This window comes from Mercenaria mercenaria, chromosome 8, assembly GCF_021730395.1.
Source record: "Mercenaria mercenaria strain notata chromosome 8, MADL_Memer_1, whole genome shotgun sequence".
NCBI lineage: Eukaryota > Metazoa > Mollusca > Bivalvia > Venerida > Veneridae > Mercenaria > Mercenaria mercenaria.
In genome coordinates, this window is record NC_069368.1 from 29,425,631 (window position 1) to 29,450,250 (window position 24,620).

General features: G+C 34.0%; 1 protein-coding gene across 1 annotated transcript in view; it reads right to left on the minus strand.

Moving 5' to 3' along the window:
• LOC123566684 (unconventional myosin-Ie-like) overlaps positions 1-24,620 on the minus strand; it is a 102,238-nt gene that overhangs the window by 62,969 nt on the left and 14,649 nt on the right. Inside the window, exons 3-7 of the mRNA XM_053549097.1 lie at positions 21,011-21,040; positions 4,159-4,243; positions 3,106-3,209; positions 1,656-1,788; positions 20-216 (exon numbers count right to left, since the gene is read on the minus strand). Of these exons, the coding sequence (XP_053405072.1) occupies positions 20-216; positions 1,656-1,788; positions 3,106-3,209; positions 4,159-4,243; positions 21,011-21,040 (549 nt within the window). The remainder of the gene's footprint in view (positions 1-19; positions 217-1,655; positions 1,789-3,105; positions 3,210-4,158; positions 4,244-21,010; positions 21,041-24,620) is intronic.

Below are 24,620 nucleotides of genomic sequence, written 5' to 3' on the forward strand. Positions count from 1 at the left end.
TTTAATGCAATAAATTTACCTCTACTAGATAGTCAAACACCCTTGAGTAAAGCGCCTTTGACAGAGCATCACGTGTAAACTCAGCCTGCTCAACATTCAGTGTGACTTCTATACTCTCAGTTTTCCCTCCCCATTTACTGTCCATTTTACGACTAGTAAGTTTCACCTGTAGAAGGTCTTGTTGAACTCCAAACAGGTAGGCAGGAAAATCCAGAACTGAAATGTATTTGAATCATGTGCAAAACGTGCTCACACACTGCATAAGGCCCACTGTCATAGCAACACCAAGGCAAAACCTTTACAAGGCATCTGAGGAGTACTTCATCGAAAAAGTTTGTCCTTTTTTTTCCCATGAAAACACAGAGGCAGTGTACCTCAGCATAGCTACACCAGTGAAGCTTACAAAATACTTTATTAAACTGGGAGACAGTCAGTTTAAAGGTACATGCCTCCAAATGAATATCAGTTTTACTTTACACTGAAAGCAAGGTACATGTATATCAAATATCAAAATTACTCAAGGTGATAGTTCATGAGCAAGATATACAGAACAACTGAATTTCACAATTCTTTTGTGGTATGAATGCCCTAGAGAGCTTTTCTGTACTGTCTATCATCTAGAACTTAGGGAATCATATTATTTAAAACTGGATAAGGACTACTGGTAAGATTAGAGAGCTGGCACTGTTAATATTCAAGTTTTGGAAATTCAAGGGCACTAACTCCAGAAATTCTGGGACAAACCAGATGATTAATGAATCAGGTGGAGATATTAAGCCAATATACATTGTGACAGTTTGGCAGAAATGTGACGAGAACTTCTCAAGTAAAGGAGAGGAAAACTTTCCTGGACGCTTGCCCACTTTCCTGAATGCCTGCCACAGGTGACTACATAGTAAATCCAGTTTCACGGGCATATTAAAAGGACAAATATAGCGATATGCCCCTTTAACAGAGAGTTAACTACCTCTTTGGGAACACAAAAATTCAAATAATAATATCAGAACTGTCATCAGTTACAATATTGAAAAAGATAAGGCAGGCTAAAATTTAAGAAAATGGCTGACCATGGAGACAGCCATTTTAGTGTGTTTATGATGTCATTTACACACTGCTGAATTCTTTATTTAGCAAATACGCTTTTTAACATTAATTTCTAGAGATTTTTGAGATTAAAACGTAAAGCCTGATTTAGCTGGGAAAATTAGAGATATGAGCCGCACCATGAGAAAACCAACATAGCGCATTTGCAACCAGCATGGATCCAGACCAGTCTGCGCATCCACGCAGTCTGGTCAGGATCCATGCTGTTCGCTTTCAAAGCCTATTGTAATTAGAGAAACCATTAGCAAACAGCATGGATCCTGACCAGATTGCGCAGATGCACTATGTTGGTTTTCTCATGGTGCGGCTCATATTATTTTATAGAATTAAAGCAATACACTTCAAATAAATATTTAATAATGATTTAACTCTGCCATTTCATTCTATATTAACATGGAAATAAGATGGCTGCCAATTTGAAGAAATGTTGAAATATTCATAACTTTCTCAATTTTAATCCGATTTTGAAAAATTCTTTCACTGTCTTAAATGACACAACAAGGTCTACCAGACAAAATTAACAAAAACTGTTGCTTTTCCCTTAAACTTACATCCAGCATCTGCTATAGCTGCGTAGTTGCCACTTTCAACAAACTGTATATTTCCGAGATGTAAAATCCCAGCCACTAGTGACAGTATATCCTCCTTGGTTTGTCCGTCTATACCGATCACCTGCATCGCATGCTGAAATCAGACAAACTTAACTCATTATGGCATATTAACCTTTAGCCTGCTAAATTTCTAAAATGGACTGGTCCATCATTCAATTTGGGCAGTACCATTTATTATTCGAAGGGGTGTTCACTGAAAATTTGTTGACTGAATAGCGAACAGTGCAGACCATGATCAGCCTGCATGGATGTGCAGGCTGATCTTGGTCTACACTGGTCGCAAAGGCAAAATCACTTGCCGCCAGCAGGCTAAATATTAAGAAGATTTTTATATTTAAAGTTTCTACTAAATAAAAACAGATGGGTTACATGTATCAAGAAAAAGTAATACCTGAGATGGGGTGGTGAAGGGGCGGTACTGTGGGCAGTCAGGATGATGATGTGATACTAAGAACCAGTATCAAGAAACCCAATAAACTAAACAGATTTTTTCTTTTGTGAGGGTTGGGAGGGAGGGAGGGGAAATTTGGTAGTGGGTAATGTGGGGGGTAACGAGGGCAGGGAGATGATGTGATGCTAAGAGACAATAATTTAATCGAGGGTACTGAGATTCCAGCTTACATAGAAACACTACCAAAAATTGCTAAGTCTAAAAATGGGGCATAATGCTGTAACAAGAGCTGTCTGTAAGACAGCGCACTTCACTATTCAGCGATTTGACAGTAAAATGAATTTATGTCTCAATAAGAGACCTCTACTTTAAAAGGAAGATACACCAAGATAAAAAGTTATATCCAGAAAGCGAAGATTGCCATGAAAGGGGCATAATTCTGTCAAAAATACAATTAGAGTTATGGTGATTGTAACCACACATGCAGATGATGATTATAAAGAATTTTTGTAATCAAGTCATTATCTTTTAAAGTACCAAAGATATGTTGTGACCTTGACCTTGAGCCAACATTGCTGACTCATGAGTTCTGCACATCGTCTTGATGAGGTGATCATTTGGTCAAAGTTTCATGAAAATCCTTAAAGGGGTTTTGGAAATACAGAGCGGACACAAAATGGAAGGCTCAAGTATTTGACCTTGAGTTGTGACCTTGACCTTGAGCCAACATGGCTGACTCATGAGTTTTGCACATCATCTTGATGTGGTGATAATTTGACCCATGTTTCATGAAAATCCTTCATGGGGTTTAGGAGATACAGAGTGGACACAAAATGTTACGGACGGACGGAAGGACAGAGACCATTCCTATAACCCCCCACCACTCGTGGCGGGGGATTAATTACAAAAACTTAACAAAATTGAAACACTGAACAATTTGGGGAGTCCAATAGCTCTACCTATTTTTCGTACACTCAAACTTAATATAGCCTAGCTCACCATAGTATCCCGAAATTCTTTCACATCATCAATTCCATCAACACTGTATGCCCCACTCTGGTTCAGGTAGCAGTAATAATCCGGGTTTGCTATACCCATTTGTTCTGAAATAGTATAACATAATTTCATCCAATTGTTCTGAATTAATATAACGTAATTACAGAAAAGTTTGGTTCTGAAATGATTCAAGATTATTATACCAATTTCTTCCGAAATGACATAATGCATACCTTTTTGTTTTGAAATAATATACTGTAACATATATCTATTTTAAATAATATAACCGAAAACCATTTCTTCTAAAATAATACATTTAACTTAATAGAACATTCACCCAATTTTGTTCTGAAATAATACAATATGTACCCATTTATTCTGAAATAATATAATGTATAATCCATTTGTTCTCGGAAAAAAATTCTTTTGTTGGGTTTATGGCTGTTAAAAATTCAACAGTATTTAAGTTACACACAGTCATCAGCTTATACAGTGCTCCCAGTATTAACCTGTTCTCAACAAGTTGACAACTTCTCCACCTGAACTAATGTCTTCAGATGTATCGTCTTTAATCATCACAGATTTAATCTCTGTTACCTTAACATACCACCTTCTGACTGAAGGTCTTGTGCTTTGCCTATTGAGCTAAATAGCCACATTTTCTTAAACCAGACAGTTAAGTGCCCACTAAAATAATATCACAGTAACTGATACTGTGATATCATTTTAGTGGGCACTAAACTGTATGGTTTAAGAAAATATGAGCCGTGCCATGAGAAAACCAACATAGTGGCTTTGCAACCAGCATGGATCCAGACCAGCCTGCGCATCCGCGCAGTCTGGTCAGGATCCATGCTGTTCGCTTTCAAAGCCTATTGCAATTAGAGAAACTGTTAGCGGACAGCATGGATCCTGACCAGACTGCGCGGATGCGCAGGCTGGTCGCAAAGCCACTATGTTGGTTTTCCCATGACATGGCTCATATGACTATTTCATCAAAAGGCTTCATGAAACAGACACTAGAACTCATCATGCAACAAACAATTACTTATTCACCTTTCTGTGTTTTGTCTGCACCAGCACACAGTTGATAAAATATGTGAAAGTTTCTCTCATCTAGGTTCTGACTGACCACTCTTGACTGAAACGATAAGAAACATTTATACCATTTTATGTTATATTACAAAACATGATCTTAAATAATTGCCAAAATAGTAAGATACTCATAATAATGCAAGATCAACAACAGGTACCAAAAACACTGGTAAGGATAAAAAAAAATAATCAATTTTTAAAATTTCCTAACAAGGGTTTTCCTTGACTTCTCTTACCCTGCTAAATTTCTATAATGAACTTGTCCATCTTTCAATTTGGACAGTACCATTAACTGTTAAAAGGGGTGCTTACCAAAAAGATACTGACTGAATGGCGAACAGTGCAGATCTTGATCAGACTGCACGGATGTGCAGGCTGATAAAAATCTACACTGATCGCAAAGGCAGAATCTATCGTGTCCAGCATGATAAGGGTTAAATACAAAGCAATACCATTGTTCTATTGAGAGTTTTCTACTGTAAATTTAAGCTATTTTTGACATAAAGAAAAATAAACAACAAGAGCTGTCACAGGAGACAGCGCGCTCGACTATTTCGATGCCGGATAGTGAAACTGGGCACATCTGAGGAAGCTGGAGCTGTCACTGGAGTGTTTAATGACTCCAATGGTGGATGAAGATATTGCACAATAGCTTGAGTCTGTGTCAAAAATATTAAGTAATAAGAGAGATAAAGATAAAGTGTATCAAAACACTAAATAAGTATAATTCTAAGCAAAAAGGTGGCATAATTCATAAAATATTGGTGCAAGAGTTATGCACCTTGTGTCATATGATGTGGGTGATGATGTGGAACAACTACTTGAATCAAATCCATTTAGTAATAACTGATTTATAGTGAAAATCGTCAAAATTAACCTTAAATTCTAAGTAAAAGGGGGCATAATTCAGGAAAAATTGGTGCCAGAGTTATGCACTTTGTGTCATATAATGTGAGTGATAAGGCGGAACAGCTATTTTAAGTTTGAAACAAATCCATTTAGTAACTAGAGCTGCTTTTGAGAAAAGCGCATGTCTCCCACAACTGCCTAATCATCTGAATAGTTATGTATCTGAGTCAACCATGCACCAATAATGTATCACTGGCATCTGTGTACAGAGCGATTTTCCGTAATTCAAGGGCCATAATTCTTAAGTGCCTGAGCCGATTTGGCTAGTTTTCAAACTTGGCCGAGGACTTATTGGCAAACACATTTTGTTCAAGTTTGGTGAAGATCGGATGTGAAATGTTCGATTTAGAGTGCGGACAAGTGTGTACAGAGCGATTTTTGGTAATTCAAGGGCTATAACTCTGAAGTGCCCGGGCCGATTTGGCTAGTTATCGAACTTGGCCGAGGATTTATTGGCAAACACATTTTGTTCAAGTTTGGTGAAGATCGGATGAGAAATGTTCGATTTAGAGTGCGGAGAAGTGTGTACAGAGCGATTTTCAGTAATTCAAGGGCCATAATTCTGAAGTGCCTGGGCCGATTTGGCTAGTTATCAAACTTGGCCGAGGACTTATTAGCAAACACATTTTGTTCAAGTTTGGTGAAGATCGGATGAGAAATGTTCGACTCAGTGCGGACAAGTGTGTACAGAGCGATTTTCGGTAATTCAAGGGCTATAATTCTGAAGTGCCTGGGGCGATTTGGCTCTTTATCAAACTTGGCTTAGGACTTATTGGTAAACACATTTTGTTCAAGTTTGGTGAAGATCGGATGAGAAATGTTCAATTTAGAGTGCAGAGAAGTGTTTGGTGAAGATCGGATGAGAACTGTTCAACCTAGAGCGCGGACAAGAGTAAATGGCCAATTTTCGGTAATTCAAGGGCCATAATTCTGAAGTGCCTGGACCGATTTGGCTCGTTATCGAACTTGGCCGAGGACTTATTGGTAAACACATTTTGTTAAAGTTTGCTGAAGATCGGATGAGAACTGTTCAACTTAGAGCGCGGACAAGATTTGTGACAGACAAACACACAGACAGCAGTAAATCAATATATCTCCCACACCACTATGTGGTGGGAGACATAATAACTGAGTGAGATACAGTGAAAGTGCATCAAAACTTTAACCTGAAATGCATAGTAAAAGGGGGGATAATTAATTAAATATTGGTACCAGAGTTATGGATCTTGTGTCATATGATGTGGGAGATGATGTGGAACAACTACTTTTAGTTTGAATCAAATCCATTGAGATAGAGTGAAAGTGCATCAAAACTTTAACCTGAAATTCTAAGTAAAAAGGGGGATAATTCATGAAATACTGGTGTTAGAGTTATGGCCCTTGTGCCATGTGATGTGGGTGATGATGAGGAATAACTATTTTAAGTTTGAAACAAATCCATCACCTAATTACAGAGATAAAGAGAAAGTGCATCAAAACTTTAACCAAGGTGCGGACGTGGAAGGACGCCGACGCTGGGTCAAGTAGGACAGCTCTCCATACTTCGTATCAAGTAGGACAGCTCTCCATACTTCGTATAGTCAAGCTAAAAATCAATTTTGACATTATTTGTGAATGAATTGTTTTAAAAATGAGCCACACCAAGAGAAAACCCAAATGATAGTACTTTTGCGACAGCTGGATCCAACCACCTGCCTCCGCAATTAAAAAAAACCTTTGCAACGACATGGATCCTGCCAGACTGCACGGATGCCCCGGGGGTCGGATCCAGCGGGCGCAAAACGCATATTTTGGTTTTTTCCTTGCGTGGCTCAACGTTCTTTAGGATTTGCAAACCATTTTAGATTTTATATTTTTACCCGCGGTTAAATATTTTAAATTTTTAACCGCGTTATTTTTCTAAAATTTAGTCAGTTATTTTTTTATGTTGTCTTGATAAAGTTATAAAATTGTTTTTACCCCTTTTTTTTATGACGTATGAAAAAAAAGGTCACAACCAGATTGTTCTCATAAAAAATACTCTGTTCATCGCCGTACGAAGTTTCTAAATAAATGTATTTTAAATCAATTAATGTCATGAATGTCATTTCGGTGTGAAATTTTTTTTTTGATAAAAGAAAAATCCCTAATACCGTTTTTAAAAAAAAAAACAAAGCTAGCTAATTGTGGAAAAAAAATTTAAAAATGTGGGAAAAGCGTCTCTTATTATTTTTTTAAAAAATTTATTGAGGTTGTTTGTGATTTGTTTTTTTGCTTTTTAAAACCCCTTTTTCAACAGTAACGGACAAAAAAAAAATTTAATCAGGTTTGTTTGTGATTTGTTTGTTTTGCATTGAACCCCCGTTTTCAACAGAAACGGCAATTAATTAATCGAGTTCCGGATTGTACCAAAAAAACCGTTTCCCGAAAGTAGTTGTAATTCCCCAATGATTATGAGAGGAGGACCTTCAAACGTCACGGGAAGAAAGCTCCCCGGGGGGACGATCGGATCCTGGATCCGAAAAATCTGCATTTTTCCTTATTGAGCTGGAGAAAGTTTTAAATCAATAAATAAATTTCTACTTTTTCCTCCTGTGAATCCATTCATCGAAGCAGGCCCGGCTAGTAGGCTTTTGCACTTTTAAATGAATACGTTTTTTGAAAGAAGGCACATTACGGGTGTTGTTTTTTTTCCTTTTTTTTCTAGAAAAAACAGTAATGATTTTTAAAAAACCGGAATTATATACATGTATTTAAGGACCCAAGAGGGGGGCGGAGTTTTTGTCAGGGAAAAAACGTGCCACGTTTTAGTTACTTGTGTTACGAAAAATTTCTATTACTTGCGCAGTAAAAAATATGAGCTTACGGGGCCCCGAATTTTTTTAAAATCTGCGCAGTATTAGATATTAGTATAAAAAATAGCTCTGGGCACATATCATTTGGCAGTGAAAGTTTACTAAAAACCACTTATTAGCTTATACGTGGGCACGTGCGCAGATTTTTCTTAGACAACAGGCGTACGAGAAAACTATCCGGTTCTTTACGCTGGCCTTTTGCCAAACGTCCGTCTTTTATTCGAGGAAAGGAAAAGGGGTAACCCAAGGGGAAAACCCGGGTCTCGTTTTCATTGTGCAACCATGTATTTTTATTTTGTAAAAAAATTTTCCCTCCCGTCTAATAAATTTCGTGTTCAATACCATTAGAATAAAATAAATTCTTCATCGCGCAAAACAAATTTTTATATTTGGGTTTTTCCCAGGTGTCTTGTAAATGATTTTAATATAACGCAAAAATAAATAAATGCAAAATTGAAATTTGGGAAATAACATAAGGACAAAAATCAAATAATTTTCTTTCTCTTAATCCAAAAATTTTGCGGGAAATCGAAAGCATTTTAGTTACATATATAAGGGCTTTTTGGGGGAAAAATCACTGCCTTATGTCATTCCTTCGTTGATCACTATGTAATGTTATTTCGTGCTTCTCTATCGATATTTATTTTCGTGTCAAGGAAAACGTTTTGTTTTTTTCCCAAGAAATTAATTGAATAAACTACAAAATGTTCCTAGTTGTAAACCGACTAATCTTTTTCGGCGACTTTTTCTGCGGGTATTTTTGAATTATATGGTTAGGTTTTAATAATTTTAACTCGTATTTTTTTTATTCAAGTAAATGAACACTGCTTTTTTTCAATTTTACTGATGAAAAACTCTTTACATATTTTAAAAAAAAAATCACCGAAAAATAAAAAAATGTAAACTTGTAGACAAAGTCCTGCCTCCGATTTATTCGAAAGGGTTTTTTGTTTTTACGAATGCCCCCCCCCAAGGGCCCCCTTCCCGTATACGAAAAAAAAAACCCCACAAAATAGAAAGGAGATATAGGAGAAAAAATTTTTTTAAAAGTTAATATTTCCAGTAGTGAAAAAAACTTGCTAAATTACTATAAACCCAAAAAAATGAAAAACTGTTTCTATTTTGCATGGTAACGAATGAAATGAAATTTTTTGGATTTAGTTTAGAAATTTTCTGTACGAAATAAAAAAAAACAGACATAATAAGTAAAAATACGCCTATGTGTGTATAAAAAAAAAAAATAGTTTTCTATACCCCATCTAAAATCAAATATTTTTTTTCAGGTAAGTCTTAGGTAGGTGTAATATCAATTTTTTTTGGTTCTTTCCCGCTTTGGGTATTAATTTTGGGGTTTTTAAAAAAAATATAGTTAATTACCAAAATGGAATGGTGTTTTTTAAAAATGAAATTTAGGGGGGGCCATTTTTGGTCCTTTTTCATATCCGTCCTTTAAAAGAAAAAATTGTTTCCAAAATTTGTGTTTTCTCCCCTGATTTTTACATAAGAAAAAAATTTTTGGCCCATAAATGGACAAAATTAAGATAAAAGATTTAAAAAACAGTTTTTCACATGCTCAAATGGCGGGAAAAAAAAAAAGTTTGAGTTTTAAAAAAATAAAGTTCTTAAAGTGCCACCCTTTGTCTGAAAAACAAGAAAGAGAAAAAACTCAACTAGATTTTTAAAATAGCCCTTATAAAAAAACAAATAATCATTTCTCAAGTTAATATATTTACCACTTTTTTGGGCAAGAACGGTCTTCAAATGTAAACTGTTAAAAATCAAAATTTTGTTGGGGGCTAATTTTATGTCCCAAAATATTTCAGATAAGGGGGGGGGGGGGGGGGGGGGGGGGGGGTTTTTTTAGGCCCCGAACGTGGGGTTATTATAAAAGGGTACAGAATTTTCGCTTAAATAAACTTTTATTTGATTTTCCCCTTTTTGGTAAGGGAAACACTCTCTGTGCTAATTGTTCACCTAAAGACTTGTTTCCCTTTTGTTCCAAAATTAAAAAAAATTTAAATTTTTAATAAATCTGAGTTTTTTGAAGAAAGAAATTCTGCTTCGCCGCGGAAGTAATTTTTACCGACATCGATGTAAACCTACTTATTTTTCAATCTACCTAAAAAATTGCCAAAAAGAAGTTTTTTCCCCATTTTAGGGGTGAAAATCAGGGGCATTTTTTTTAAGGGGTCACATTAAAGGGGTATCTAGGGTTTTATTTTGATAAATCAAAAATCCCAGTGAACATAAAAAACTTTTGCCCTTTCATTTTCCCTTCAAAATTTGAAATAAAATTTTTCATACCCCCCCAAAAATTATAAGCAATTTGAAAAAAACCCATGGCATTAATGATTCCCGTAATTTTTATGCGGGGCTTCATTAGATTTTAAAATTCGGGTTTCGCCCGAATTCTAACATTGCAAAAAATGTGGGGTTTGTTTCCCGATAATAAACCCTATTTGTATTTTTATAAATGTTTTCTGGTTTCATTTTTCATGATTCACAAAATCATTTTAAATTTTGAATTAAATGGGGGAAAATTTTTACAAAATAAAAGTTATAAAAAATAAAGTGTTTTACATTAAAAAAGTTTTAAAAGTACATTGTATTTCATACATATCCCATCCAGCTATAACAAATGTGGGCTTTTGGTTACATCGAAAACAATAACTTTGGGGAAATTTCATTTTACGGGAAAAATAAATATAATTTTTTTTGAGACGAAAAAACCTCTTGACGCATTTTCATGTGTAGATTTTGCTAGCAAAAATGCTTTTTTTAACCAAAAAGCTAACTGAAATTTTCGGTTTGTTTTTTTTTTGGGTTTTTCCCGATCAAAGTCTACAGCATTTTCGTATTTTGTGTGGAGGACCCCACCTGGGCCCTCCTTATTTTAGGCAAAAAGGGCCACTGGATGATTCCTCACAGAAAAAAATCTCCATGGAAAGCCAGGCTTCAAACCCCAAAAAATAAAGGGAAAGGGAAAGTTTTGGGGGATTCTGTCCATTACAAACAGTTGTCCGCAATAACTGCCAATTCCCGCATAAATCGGGGGGGGGAAAATGTTTTCACAAAAGTATTTATCAGATCGTCAGGAAAACATGTACCGCCTGCAGATAAACTTGTGCCCGGTGATTGTAAATCTGCGGGGAGTAAATACAACGAATTCTTACAGTATGTAGTTACTTTTCCAGAAAAAATTTGGATATTTGCCCCATGGGTTTCGCCACCCGATGAAGGGGGCCCACGAATTTACCCTGAAATATCAAAAGTAAAACCCTACAAAAGATACCCCCACACAGCTACTCACATGAAAGAACATTTTCTTTCATCAAAGAGAATGTGTTAGATATAAATTTTTCCATAGAAAAAAACACACTTAAAATTCTAAGGGTGTTCAGTCTTAGAGAATTTCCCAAAAATTTTACTGTAGAGCAGCCTTGCTTCCCCAAAAACCCCAAACCCTTTATTAAGATTCACATGGTAAGAAATTTTTCCCAAAAAATTTTTTTTTTGGGTTTTTTTTTTTTTTTTTTTTTTGGGATTTAAAAAATTTTAAGGACCAATTATCAAAAAGATCTTAGGGAACTTTCCATTTTTTTAAAAATATCATTTTTTATACGTATAGCAAAACCACTGAAAAAGGAGTTTTTTTTAAAAAGAAATGACTTTTGTTGATAAATTTTAAATTAGAATGTGTTTTACATAAAAAATTAATTTTATTATTTAGAAAGAAAATACATTGAGTGGATTTTCATGACTGAAAAAAAACTTTTTAGAAAAAGATGGAAGTTGGATATTTTTTAAAAGTTAAAGCAATTAAATATTATAAAATAGTTTTTGTGTCCTAGAGCTGGTGCCCCCACTTCCCTACATGGTGACTTGGGTGAAATATTAAATTTATGCATAAAAATTTTTAAGATGTTATGTGTATTTAAGGTGGACACTGCACAACTTCACATGTTGAGTAATATTCCTCTTATGTTTCAGCATCCTAGGTCAAATACTTTTATACATGTAACACTAACTTGTAGGCCCTTTTTTGCTATTTTGACTAAGTCGGGCCCGTAACTCGGGGTTCTGAGCAAAATTCAATTAAAATTAGGGTAGGTGACACTTCACACTGAATGACAGTACTAGGGGGTCTGATGATCTGGGTCAAATACTTTTTGGGAATGCCCAACACTTTCGCGATGGAAAGGGGACAAAAAGGGACAAAGGCAAATCTAAGTCCCCCTCCCCTTTTGGGGGGAAAAAAAATATTTGGGTTTTAAATAGCAGGGATAAAATTGAAATAAAATACTTACAAATCGACTAAAATTGTTGTTGCGACAGTTTTGGGCATTGCCAAAGGCTTCTAAAAAAGGGGGTTTTGACTCAATTTAAAATGCTTACTTCTGAAAAAAAAATCAATTTGCCGAAATATTTGTTGAAAATATTGCCGAGTCCTTTTACTAATGTATTGAATGGTTTTTTTCCAAGTACTAAAAAAAAATTTTTATTTTCAAAATTGTTAAAATGCTGGGTGATACCCAGTCAACAAAGGTCTGAATTTTTGCTAAAAATACAGAAATTGAAAAAATTCTGTTAAACATTTTTTTAAGAAGGCAAAAATTCAATTTTACGTGTTTTTATTATATTACAATAAAAAATTTTTGAAAGTTTCAGCAGAAAAAGGGCTGCACTATTAGTGTAAATCCCCTTGGCGTGCCAGAATGCCACGTTTTCTGGCTAATACCCAATTGTAGAATCATTTGTGCCCAGCCCCAAAAAAAAAAGTTCTCAAGATAACCTTGCCCTTTTGGAGCTAGGGGTCGGGTCGCGCTAACATCATCATTATAGGGAAATTAGTGGCCAAATTTAATTTTTAAACCCCCGATGAAAAGAGAGTTTTTTGCCCTTTGCCCTGGGCTGGGGGTCTGGGTCTTTCCCACGACATCATTAAATAAAAGGAAAATTTATCCCGAGTAATTTTAAAAAATCCCCCATCGAGGGCAGGTTATGCCAGCAAGAAACGACCATTTTAACCCTTTTAAAACCTTAAAGTGTGCCCTTGCCCTTTGGAGCTAGAGTCTGGGTCTTCCCAATGACACATTGTTCAAAATGGGGAAACTTTTATCCCAAGTTTTTTAAAAACCCCTCAGGGGGGCAAAGTTAGGGACGGACAGAAACAGACCCTGTTAACCCTTTTGATTTTAAGGTGCCTTGACCTTGGAGCTAGGGGTCGGGTTTGGAGACAGTCTCTTTTAGGTAAACATTTCTGCCTTTATTTAAAAATCCCTTTAAGGGGGGCGATTACAGAGGGAAAAGAATTTACACGGACCAAAATGGATTTTAATTTGCCCCCCTTTGGGGAAAAAAAACTTTTGTTTAGGTCGTGGATGAAGCCCCTGCATTAAACTTTTGACAAAAAACTCTATGTTTTACAAGTTTTTTTGATTCCCGGGAGTTACAAAGCCATGTCCCCTTAAAGTCAAAATAAATAAAACGCATGAGAGTTTTGTCCTGTTGGATTCTTTTAGTCATTTGGGGGAAAACTATTTTAAAGGCATATTAATTATTAATCTGCCCTGTCAATTTTCAAAATGTTTTGTATTCCCGGGGGCGAAACTCAAAACGATGGGACTACCCGTTGGAATTCCCCCTACCACCTTTTGAACATAACATAATGTTAAAAGGTGTGATTACCAAAAGATACGGCTGAATAGCGAACAGTGCAATCATGATCAATGCACAGAGTGCGGGGGGATCATGTCTACACTACGCAAAAGGCAAAACAAATCGTGTCCAGCAAATGTAAGGGTTAAAAAGTCAAAATATTATGCCCATTAACATTGTGACTAAGTTTAGTGAACACTGGATAAGAACTTCTGGGGAAAAGAGCGCCCCCGTATTTTTGTATTTTTGAGTTTTTCAGGACCAACTTGAAGGCTGATCAAACTGGTGGTAAAACCTTGGCAGAGTTTTTAGGAAACACCTGTAAAAAGTTTTTTTTAGTTCTAAAAAAAAAATTTGCTTTTGTTTCGGCGACATGCCTTTTTGCCCAATTAAAGGCCGTAACTTTTGCCTTTCTGGTTTTGAAATGGCTAGCTGGCCTAAATTTTTAAGAAATACTCTTCTTCAAAAGTGGGGTTGACATAAAAGAAGAATTTCTCTAGTTATCGAGTGGATACTCAATTTTTGCAAATTTGACCAATTCAAGGGCCATAACTCTGGAGATACTAGACTTAACTATCGGGTTTATTTACTTGCCCAAAGTTTTAGGGGGAACACACTTTACATAATTTTTTTGCAGTTCCATACAAAAACTCTAGTTATGGCGACTTTTTCGCCCGCCAATCGCCCGCCATCCTGAGGGGGGAAAAAAAAAACAAAAAATGGGATTAAAAACCAAAAAATACTTTTGCTCCCATTCAATTTTTCACTGATTTTATAACAAGTTGTGAATACCTTCAGGGGCCCCTCCCCCCAAAAACCTTGGATAGTAATCATGATAAACTTGGCTGCTACAGTCTTCCCTGCTCCTGATTCTCCACTGAATACAGATATTGAGAAAAAGAGAGAACAATTGTATAAAAACATTAAAAACAAAACCCCCGATTTATTTTTCCAATTAAACAAAAAAAAGATTAAATGTTGTTTTATGCAACAAAGAAATTGAAAGTGGGTTATTTGCAACACAGAAGATTGAAACTGGTGTTTTATGCAACACGAAGTTAAAAACTGGGTTTTTATGCAACAAAAACACTGTCATTTACATATATTTTTACTCACAGGTCAAAAAAATGCGGGCGCTGGAAAAAAAAAAAACAAAATACGGGCAAATTTTTTTGGAGGATATTCGTCAAGGAGTACAGTAGAAAATATCCTTGAGTCATGTTAGAATCTCAAAAAGGATTTGGTTTTTAAAAAATCACTGTCATTCAGATGATGTTATTTTATCAATTGAGCGCACCCAGGAATTATTTCCTTTAATCTGAAATCCAAACGGATTTTTCCAGCAATAAAAAATGTTGGGATAGGGCATTTCTTACAATTGCATGGAAAAATACTCCAGTTTTGAAAGTGAAATCATTAAACCATGGGATCTAAAAACATTGAATTTTACATTTTGTAATCCCTGAAAACAATTCACAGCAAACAATGTATTTTTAAAGTCTAAAAGCACAAATTTCTCCAAAGAAAACAAGAAATGTGGAAAAATTTCCCCAAAAAACGGTTTTCAAACTTTGCATCCGCAACAGGTTCTTTTATGCCCTTCAGGTAAAAAGTCAGAATAAAAAAATAGAGCTACCCAAACACAAAGTTTGCTGACAAAGGTGTACCCCAAACATAAAACATTTTTTTTTTTTTGAAACCGGTAAGGGATAATTTTTTGAGGAAGAACTTTTTGAAAGTCAAAAGATTTGTTTTTTAAAATTAATATAAAACCCTACTGCTAGTTTTTCAAAAACATTTACAAAACAAAAATGCCAATTTTTAAAATATCTGAAAGGGAAAACTTAAAATTTTTCCATCGGTATTCAAATAATGTGTCAAAAGGGCTAAAAGGATAATAAGCAGGTTTTGGGGTACAAAAATTGGGGACTTAAATTTTGCTTTGATTTGTTTTAGGGGGGGGGAGCTCTTTAAACAACTTTTTCCACTCAAGTCCCCCTAGTTCAAGCATGGGAAAACCTATTTTTTAGGGAAACAATTTTCAAATTTAAAAACCCCTTTTAATTTAAAAATTTCTCATGTGTTAAAAAGCACCTTCACCTTGGGCTTATGGTGATTTTATTTTTCTGGCCCCTTCCCCTAGCCTTTCAATGTTGTTGATTCTCATTACAAAATATATGACCCGATCTGATCATTTTCGATTTTTTCCTTCACTGTTTTGTTGACCTCTCCAAGCATCCAGGACGCGACCTTAGGAGTGATTTTTTTTTCAGAGTTTTCCCCAAATTTTGTATTTTCCTTCCCTTGTGTAAACAGTGATACCATAAATTTCTTCAAAAAAAATACATGACTTTTACCTTTTACCTTACAAGTTAATTTTATTTTTCTTTTTTTGGGGGTTTCCCCTTTTAATACTGTCAATCTAAAAAGATTTTACATGTCAAGTTTATAAATAGAGTTTGGGTTCAACGGGGAAATATATAAACAGAATTTTGTGTTAATTATAAATTATCCCTTTGGCGTAAAAAAAAAGTTTTTTCCGGTACCGACCTACCCCCAAATTTTTCGCCCCAAACCGAAAGTTTTTTTGGGCCCGGAGAATTTTTTTTTAATTTTTAAAAAAAAGTTCCAAAAATGATTTTTTGTTTAAAAAGGTCTGATGTTTGAAACGACTTATGTGCTCTAAAGGCATAAAAGCCCTTATAATTTTTTTTCATTTTTTGCACAAAAATAATTTAGAAAAATGCCACTAAAAAAAAAGAAATTCAAAAAAAAAAAATTACCACCTACCCACCCAAAATTTTTTTAGCATGTTCTGGAAACAAAAAAATTTTTTTTTTTATGCCTAAGTGGAAGTAAATGATTAAACATTTTAATTATTCTTTAAATCCACCATTACAAAAAAATAAAACAGATTTTACAAAGATTCAGAAAAAAAAATTAAAAAGGAAAATTTAAAAAATTTTTGATGAAAAGCCATTAATTTTAATAAAAAAAACAAAATCGCAAGGTACCCCCCGTATAAATATCACCTTTTTCTCAATCGCAAGTTTTGAGAAAAAAATCTTCCCGATAAAGTTTTAAGCTCAGCTGGATTTTCATGATCTTGTTTTATCAAAAACTTTTTAAACAAAAAATTTTGGTTTGCATTTCATGCAAATTTATCAAAAAGTCAGTATTTTAAGGTCTACATTATTATTAAACTAGAGCTGCTTTTGAGAAAAGTGCATGTCTCCCACAACTGCCTAATCAACTGATTAGTAAGTCTGTCTTTAATTACTGTTTATAGAAAATTTTCCTTTGATGTTTTGGAGTAATGGGCTTTCATTTGTTCGAGTAAACCATGAACCAACCTGTTCATTGGCATCAGTATTTCGGTAAATCAAAGGGCACAATTCTGAAGTGCCTGACCAATTTGGCTCCGGGGTTACCGAAAATTTCCAAAGGGCTTTTTGTCAAAAAATTTTGTTCAAATTTGGGGAAGATCAGATGAGAACTATTCGATTGGTGGGACAAGATTTGTGCAGAGGGGGACACAAGAAGGAGTAAATCAATTGTCTCCCCAACCCCCTGTGTGGTGGGAGACATACATATCCTGTGATGTCAAATAATCAAGCCTTCCTAATGGTCAATTTTGATTAAGAAACAGCACAGCAGTTTTTTATCACAAATCATCTTCATTCCTTTAAAATTTTCATGAGGAATGGGGCAACTTTTGTCCAATTTCCGTAGTTTATTTTGAGATTAGAAAAATTAACCAGACTTGAATATTCAAAAAACAAAGTCCCATTTCCAAATCACAGGCATTTTATTTTAAAAATTTTTCTTTTGTCTGTTAAACTATTTCTTGTAAATCGACACACAAAATTTTACCCGCCATAATTTTAAAAATTTGAGCAGTGTAATAAGCCTAGAAATTTGTTTTTACAAAAAAATTTATGTACAAAAAATCTAAAAAACATTTAAACACATGAAAACCAGTAAAAAGTCAGCTGTCCATAAAAAAAAGGGGAGACTATTTAAAAATTTTTATATCAAAAAAGGGCCCTAATTTCTTTTTGCAGGGGGAAACTTAATTCTAATTATTTTTACTGTTTTTTTATATGACTAACAATCTTTTAACTCAAAGTATTAGTTTAGTCAATGTGATAAGGGGGCAAGTAAGATCGAAAATAGCGCTTTAAAATTTTTCAAATTTTTACTTAAAAAAATGTTAAAAAAAAATGTCACATAGCATAACTGTCTTTTTTAACTCAACCACACAGTTGGTTTTTTAGCGTACAATAATTTGCTTCACTTACCCTAAAGGAACTATTCCCCAAGACGTATTTTCATTTCCCGGGCCGGGGTGTATTTAAAAAGGGGTGGACAACCTACCAGTATGGCCCCCCAAAAATGCACGAGGAAAACATTTTATTTTTCTAAATTTTTCAATAAAAATAAAATTTAAACGAAATAATTTTTAAAAAAAAAGTGTTTGGGAAAACTATTTTAAAACCCCCAGCGATAAGATTTTTTTAAAATTATTTCTTTAACGATCCATAAAAGCCCACTCAACTTTCTCGTCACGGGCAGTGTTGACTCTGAATAAGAGTTTGCCCCGAAAAACTTTAAAAATTTAACAAAAAAATTTTAAAAACAAGTTTTGCCCGTAAAAACTTTTAAAACTTTAACAAAAAATTTTAAATTTAAAAAGGGGGATAACCGTCAAAATTCAAAAACCCGGTTTTTGGGGGTTTTTTCCTGGTGTAGACTTTGATAGTAAAAAAATAGTTTTTGTTTCAAGCCAAAAATTTGAAAATAACAGACATATTTGACTTTTCAAAAACTTTTAAACCAAAAAAATTTTAGTTTAAAAAAGGGGCTAAATCTGTCAAAAATTTAATCAGGTTTTTTGGGGATTTTTCTCCTGGTGAGCTTTTATATAAATAAAAAGTTACTAGTTATTTACTATCAAAATCTACACCAGGGGAAATGGGGAGTTTAAATTCAAAAAAAAGCTTTGTTAGAACAGAGATATTTGACTTTAAAAAAAATCTTTTTCAAAACATTTTTGTTAAAAAAAGGGGGAAAATTGTCAAAACAATCAGAGGTTTTGAGGATTGTTTTTCCTGGTGAAGACTTGATTAAAAACTATTTTAAGTTTCAAGTCAAAAGTTGTAGAAGAGAGATATTTTACTTTATTAAAAAATTAAAACGTGCGCCCAAAGCCCGGGGCAGGGCAATAGTTACTTTTTCTTCGAAAAGTCAGCAAAAATGCATTTTTGAAGTATCAAACCAATAAAATATAGGGACTGAATACAGCTTGTAGTTGTTACATGCAATGGCCCCCCCAAATGTACATCTAAATTTTGGCTCTCGTTGTCCAAATTAATTTTTTTTTAAACCTTCAAAAAAAAAGCAAGATCTTTAGGTTTTCTCTTTGGACGCCATTCGGAACTACTTTTTTTAATTGGGCGAAACTTTATATGGCCCCCATCATAATTTTCTACTACCTGATAAAAACACACTGATTTCCTATCTTATCAGTTTCTATACATGTTTCTGTGAGGCAAAACATGAGGGGGTTTATACTGGGCCTATAAAGATAAAAATTTCTTTATTTCAAAATTGTTCTTATTCTTCATAAAAGGAAAAAAAAGCTAAAAATACTGCAATGCAGAAAAAATATATTTTTAGAGAACACAGTCATTTTTTTTGGTGTTTAACCCCTGAGAAATCCATTAGCAGGCCCTTAGCACACCCAATTCCAATACACCCCGTATTCTGAACCACACTGTATTCCCCTGCCCACTGATTCCAACCCAGTTTACAGAAGATAACGACCGAAGATAGAAATTTGTACCAATTTTTTTGGAATAAAAGTAGGGAAAATTTACTGTAATGATGCATCAGTAAATAAGGGCATAAAAATTTTTATATTCATTATTCACCGGCCCTTTTTTTAATGATTTTAAATACATATGTGCATTAGGTATCTTCGGAAATTTGGAATCAAACTTTAAAAAAACAATTATTAAAATAACTGACAAATTAAATATACCGGATATGATACAGTATTTGTAAAGACTTAATGTATGAAGTGAAACATTAAGAAATCGAAAAGGAGGGGGCAAGCGACCCCCAACGATTTCTATGCGAAGATTTCACTTTCTAATTAAAAAATTTTTTCCCCGTAATTTTTTTTTTTGCTCTAAAAATTTTTAGCTTTGTGACCCTAAAAAAGGGGCCGGTGCTCCAATTTTTAATTTAAAATGTGAAAGTACCCCAAGATACCTGGTGTAATTTTTACCCCGGTTCAGAAAAAAGGTTTTTGCAAAATATTTGACGATGGATGAAAAATCAAAAGGGAACCGTCCCCCAGAGGATGCTTAAGATGAGTAAATTTTTTAGTACAGTAATAATAATAAAAGAATAAGAAAACAGCCACAAGATATTATGTGGTCCAAAGTCCTTTAAACGTCTACTTTTCCTCACTTTCCTAGAATTTTCTAATGAAATTTTTACGCTATTAAACTAGACTCAAAACATTTTATTCCCTACATAAATGTACAGTGTTCTTTTTTTCATTTTAAATTTTCCCTTTTCAAAGAAAAAATATTCATCCTTAAAAGTCAAAATGACTGTGCCAAAGACCGGGAACCACCTAACTTTGACTGAAACATTTACAGTGTACATTAACCTGTGAATAACATTAAATCTGTAAATCAAGACCATGTTTTGGTTTTTTAGAAATTTAGTCTTCATACTCAGTTGTTACCATGATTTATATATCTTATTTATTATTATTTTTTGTTGGGATCATAGTCACCGACCCCAATTAGGTCTATGGGCCCTTTTCCGTATGTGGTGGATGAAGGGCCTCACTATACCCCCCGGTTTCTTTAGGGAGGGTGGACGCCCGTGGAAAAAAGATCAAAATTCAGTAAGCAGAGAGCATTCCTCAAATGAAAGTTTACCACCCTTTTGTGAGGTTCAAATCACATCAAGGGGCAACCCCTTTGAAACAGGACCAAACTTAATGTAAAAATTACCAGCCAAAAAAGTCTGAAAAACCACAGAATTACTTGGCACCCAAAACTGGCCCCCCAAAGGCCTACATTGTTCAAAATTTAGAGATTTTCAAGGAATCTGTATTTTAAGACCATGTTTGATAAGATCCAAATGGTTCTTGAGAAAAAAGCCATTTAAAGATTTTTTGAATTTTATCTTAAAAAATGTTTAGGGCGGAGACAGATGAATGGACAATGGGATCAAATAGCTCACCTAAGGTATAAAAACCCATAATTTTTTAAAAACTTGGCCCTTTCCACTTCCATATATTATAAACGTTTTAAATAAAATAAAACTTACAGCTCCCGGGACTGGGGAATCCTTTTTTTTGTAGTTTTTCAAAAATTTTAAAGGGTTTTTAAGGATACCAACACTGGACCTATATATGTCTAATTTATATGTTAAGGTGTGTACTGACAAATTTTGAAAGATTTAATTGACTGAATATATTGACATATGGGTGGTTAAAAAAAACATTCTGTGGTCATGATAAAAAGACAATATGACTATGTGCATTCTAACTTTATGTTGGCCACCAGTTCTCACATGTTGCAACAGCAACTCTTTGCAAATCTAAAGATAATTGGAAGTATCTTCGGGTATGACGGTTGCCATTTTTCCTTATCACACGACAGGGAAAAATCGGCAGACCGAGTGCGGATAGCCCCTTTCAAAAAAATTATTCAGTTTTCATTTAAAATTCATGGATTTCAGAAACAGATTATTTAAACCAAAATTAAATCCTAAATTAACAACAAAACTCTCACATTTCTCCCGGGTTGAGTCCCCCAAATTACGAGCCCCCCCCAATCGGTCCACATTAAAAGGGAAAAACCCCCTAAAAACCGGAATACCCTGTATTTTTTAAGTTAAAACATTTTTGAAGGGTTTTTTTTATAAATTAATCTATATACTAAATAATTTTAAAATACGAAAGGGAAAAAAAAATACGTTCACGCAAAATGATTTTTTTTCAAGATTTAAGTTTGGCACCCCGCAGGAAAATTTTCCCTAATGAAATCACCCGTATTTTAAATAAATGGTTTTTTTTGTGGGTTTTTGCAGAAACATTCGTTAATTTAATAATTAGTTTTCAAAAGGAAAATAAAAAACTTCAAAGCAAACGTTTTTTTTTCGAGATTGAAATTCGGAAGAAAAACACCCCCATTTTTAACAAATGGTATTTTTGAAATGGGTTTTGACGAATTCAAACATATATATATAAAATTAATTTTCAAAAGGAAATTAAAAACTTTTGGCATTTCGTCTTATACCGATTGAAAAAAGGCGGCGCACTGGAAATTTTCGCATTCGTGAATTAATTTCCTTCTAAATTTCTTAATATACACCCGTATTTCTTTAAAAAATCGCATTTGGAATTTAAATTCCATTCCCAAATTCTTAATATACACCCGTATTTTTTAATAAAACGTATTTTTAGGGGTTTTTGCAGAATTTAATATATCAAAAAAAAAATAATTATTTAAAAGTAATTTAAAAGCCAAACGTTTTTATCGAGGTTGAAAATTTGTTGGGGCCCGGGAAAATTTGCGCATCTTGGTGAAACCACAATCGCCCTAATTTTGTTTGCTTTTTACTAGGTAGGTAAATTTCTTTCAAGTTTCGATTTTTTGGTTCAAAATTTTTTCAAAAAAGTCTTTTTATGTATAAATAAATTTCCTTTTGAAAATTTCAGGGACGAGGAAATTATTTCCGTTATTTTTCGTTTCCCTTAAAAGTACTCGTATTCGTATTATGGGGACCTTAAAAATGAACGGATGTTTTTTTTGAGTGTCCCGTCAATCAAAAGTTTAGTGAACACTGATTAACTCGTATGCTTTCGTGTCAACAAAATATTTAAAAGGTTTAAGGGTTTTTAGATCCTCTTGTCAAAAAAATTGCCGTTGGTAAATGATGCTTTATTCAATAAAATATATAAACCTAGACAGTTTCAGAAATGCAATATTGAATAATGGCATTCTGTGCAAAAAAACAAGGCTGTTTTAAGACAGCCCAAAGCTGTATTTAAAATTTTCCCAAAACAGGGAAAAAATTACCCAAATATTAAAATATTAAAAAAGTTTAATCCGTACCCGCATTCTAAAATTTTCCGAAGTTTCTAAGTCTAAAAGGGGGGATAATTTGACCAAAATGCATGTCAGAGTTATGGGACTTCATGCGATCAACTAGTTTTATAACCCTGAAGGCACATATGAAATTTCATCTTAATATCTGCATTTGTTCTGCAGATAGTAACTTGCACGCAAGCTTTAACCAGAATTTTCTAAGTCCAAAAAGGGGCATAATTTGCCCAAAATGCATGTCAGAGTTATGGGACTTGATCCAGTGAGGTTAGTTTTAAATCTATATGCCTTTAAGTTAATAGCTGTATGTACTTGCACGCAAAACTTTAACCAGGATTTTCTAAGTCCAAAGAGGGCATAATTTGGCTAAAATGCAGGTCAGAGTTATGGGACTTGATGCTATCAACTAGTTTTATAACCCCGAAGACACACGTGAAGTTTCAATTCAATATCTGCATTAGTTTTGGAGATAGTAACTTGCATGTAAAACTTTAACCAGGATTTTCTAAGTCCAAAATGGGGGCAAAATTTGCCCAAAATACATGTCAGAGTTATGGGACTTGACCCAGTGAGGTTGGTAATTGACCTAGAAAAAGAAAAAATAAGTTTCAAATCTATATGTCTTTTAGTAATAGCTGTATGTACTTGCACGCAAAACTTTAACCAGGATTTTCTAAGTCCAAAAGGGTTGCAAAATTTGGCCAGAATGAAGATCAGAGTTATGGGACTTGGTGCTATCAACTAGATTTATAACCCCGAAGACACATGTGAATTTTCAATTCAATATCTGCATTAGTTTTGGAGATAGTAACTTGCATGTAAAACTTTAACCAGGATTTTCTAAGTCCAAAAGGGGCATAATTTGCCCAAAATACATGTCAGAGTTATGGGATATGACCCAGTGATGTTGGTAATTGATCTAGAAAAAGAAAAAATAAGTTTCAAATCTATATGCCTTTTAGTAATAGCTGTATGTACTTGCACGCAAAACTTTAACAAGGATTTTCTAAGTCCAAAAGGGGGCATAATTTGGCCAAAATGAAGGTCAGAGTTATGGGACTTGGTGCTATCAACTAGATTTATAACCCCGAAGACACAATGTGAATTTTCAATTCAATATCTGCATTAGTTTTGGAGATAGTAACTTGCATGTAAAACTTTAACCAGGATTTTCTATGTCCAAAAGGGGGCATAATTTGCCCAAAATACATGTCAGAGTTATGGAACTTGACCCAGTCAGGTTGGTAATTGTCCTAGAAAAAATAAGTTTCAAAGCTATATGCCTTTAAATGATAGCTGTATGTACTTGCATGCAAAACTTTAACCAAAGTGTGACACCAACGCCAGGGTGAGTAGAATAGCTTGACTATTCTTTGAATAGTCGAGCTAAAAATTATACTGAATGTACCTGTTTTTCTTCAATTTGCAATAATATCGACAATTAAATGAAATTAAATAAAAGCTTATCATATTTAACTTCACTTACCTTACGTTAGACATTATTTGTCACATGTCACTTGTGTGTGCTTACAAAGATACTGATTAATTGATATAATCAATAGGTGTGATAATCCAATCAAACTCTATCAGGACTAATCAGAGGCACGTGTTTGTTACGCCGCATATATTCAAAGGATATTAATTGTGCTTTGGCAATAAACGCAGTAAACGTTTATATATAATATTAAACATGATATAATTCTTTTAAAAACTGATTTTTCATAATATATTTTCTTCTTAAATTCTTCTTATTAATAAATTATCAAATTAAACATGAAGAAATAAATCAATTAGTTCCAATAATAAACATCAGCGTGGTTTATGTACTGACATGTGTTTTGTGTATAATTCAATTAAAAATCGAATATTGATATTTTTTAAATTT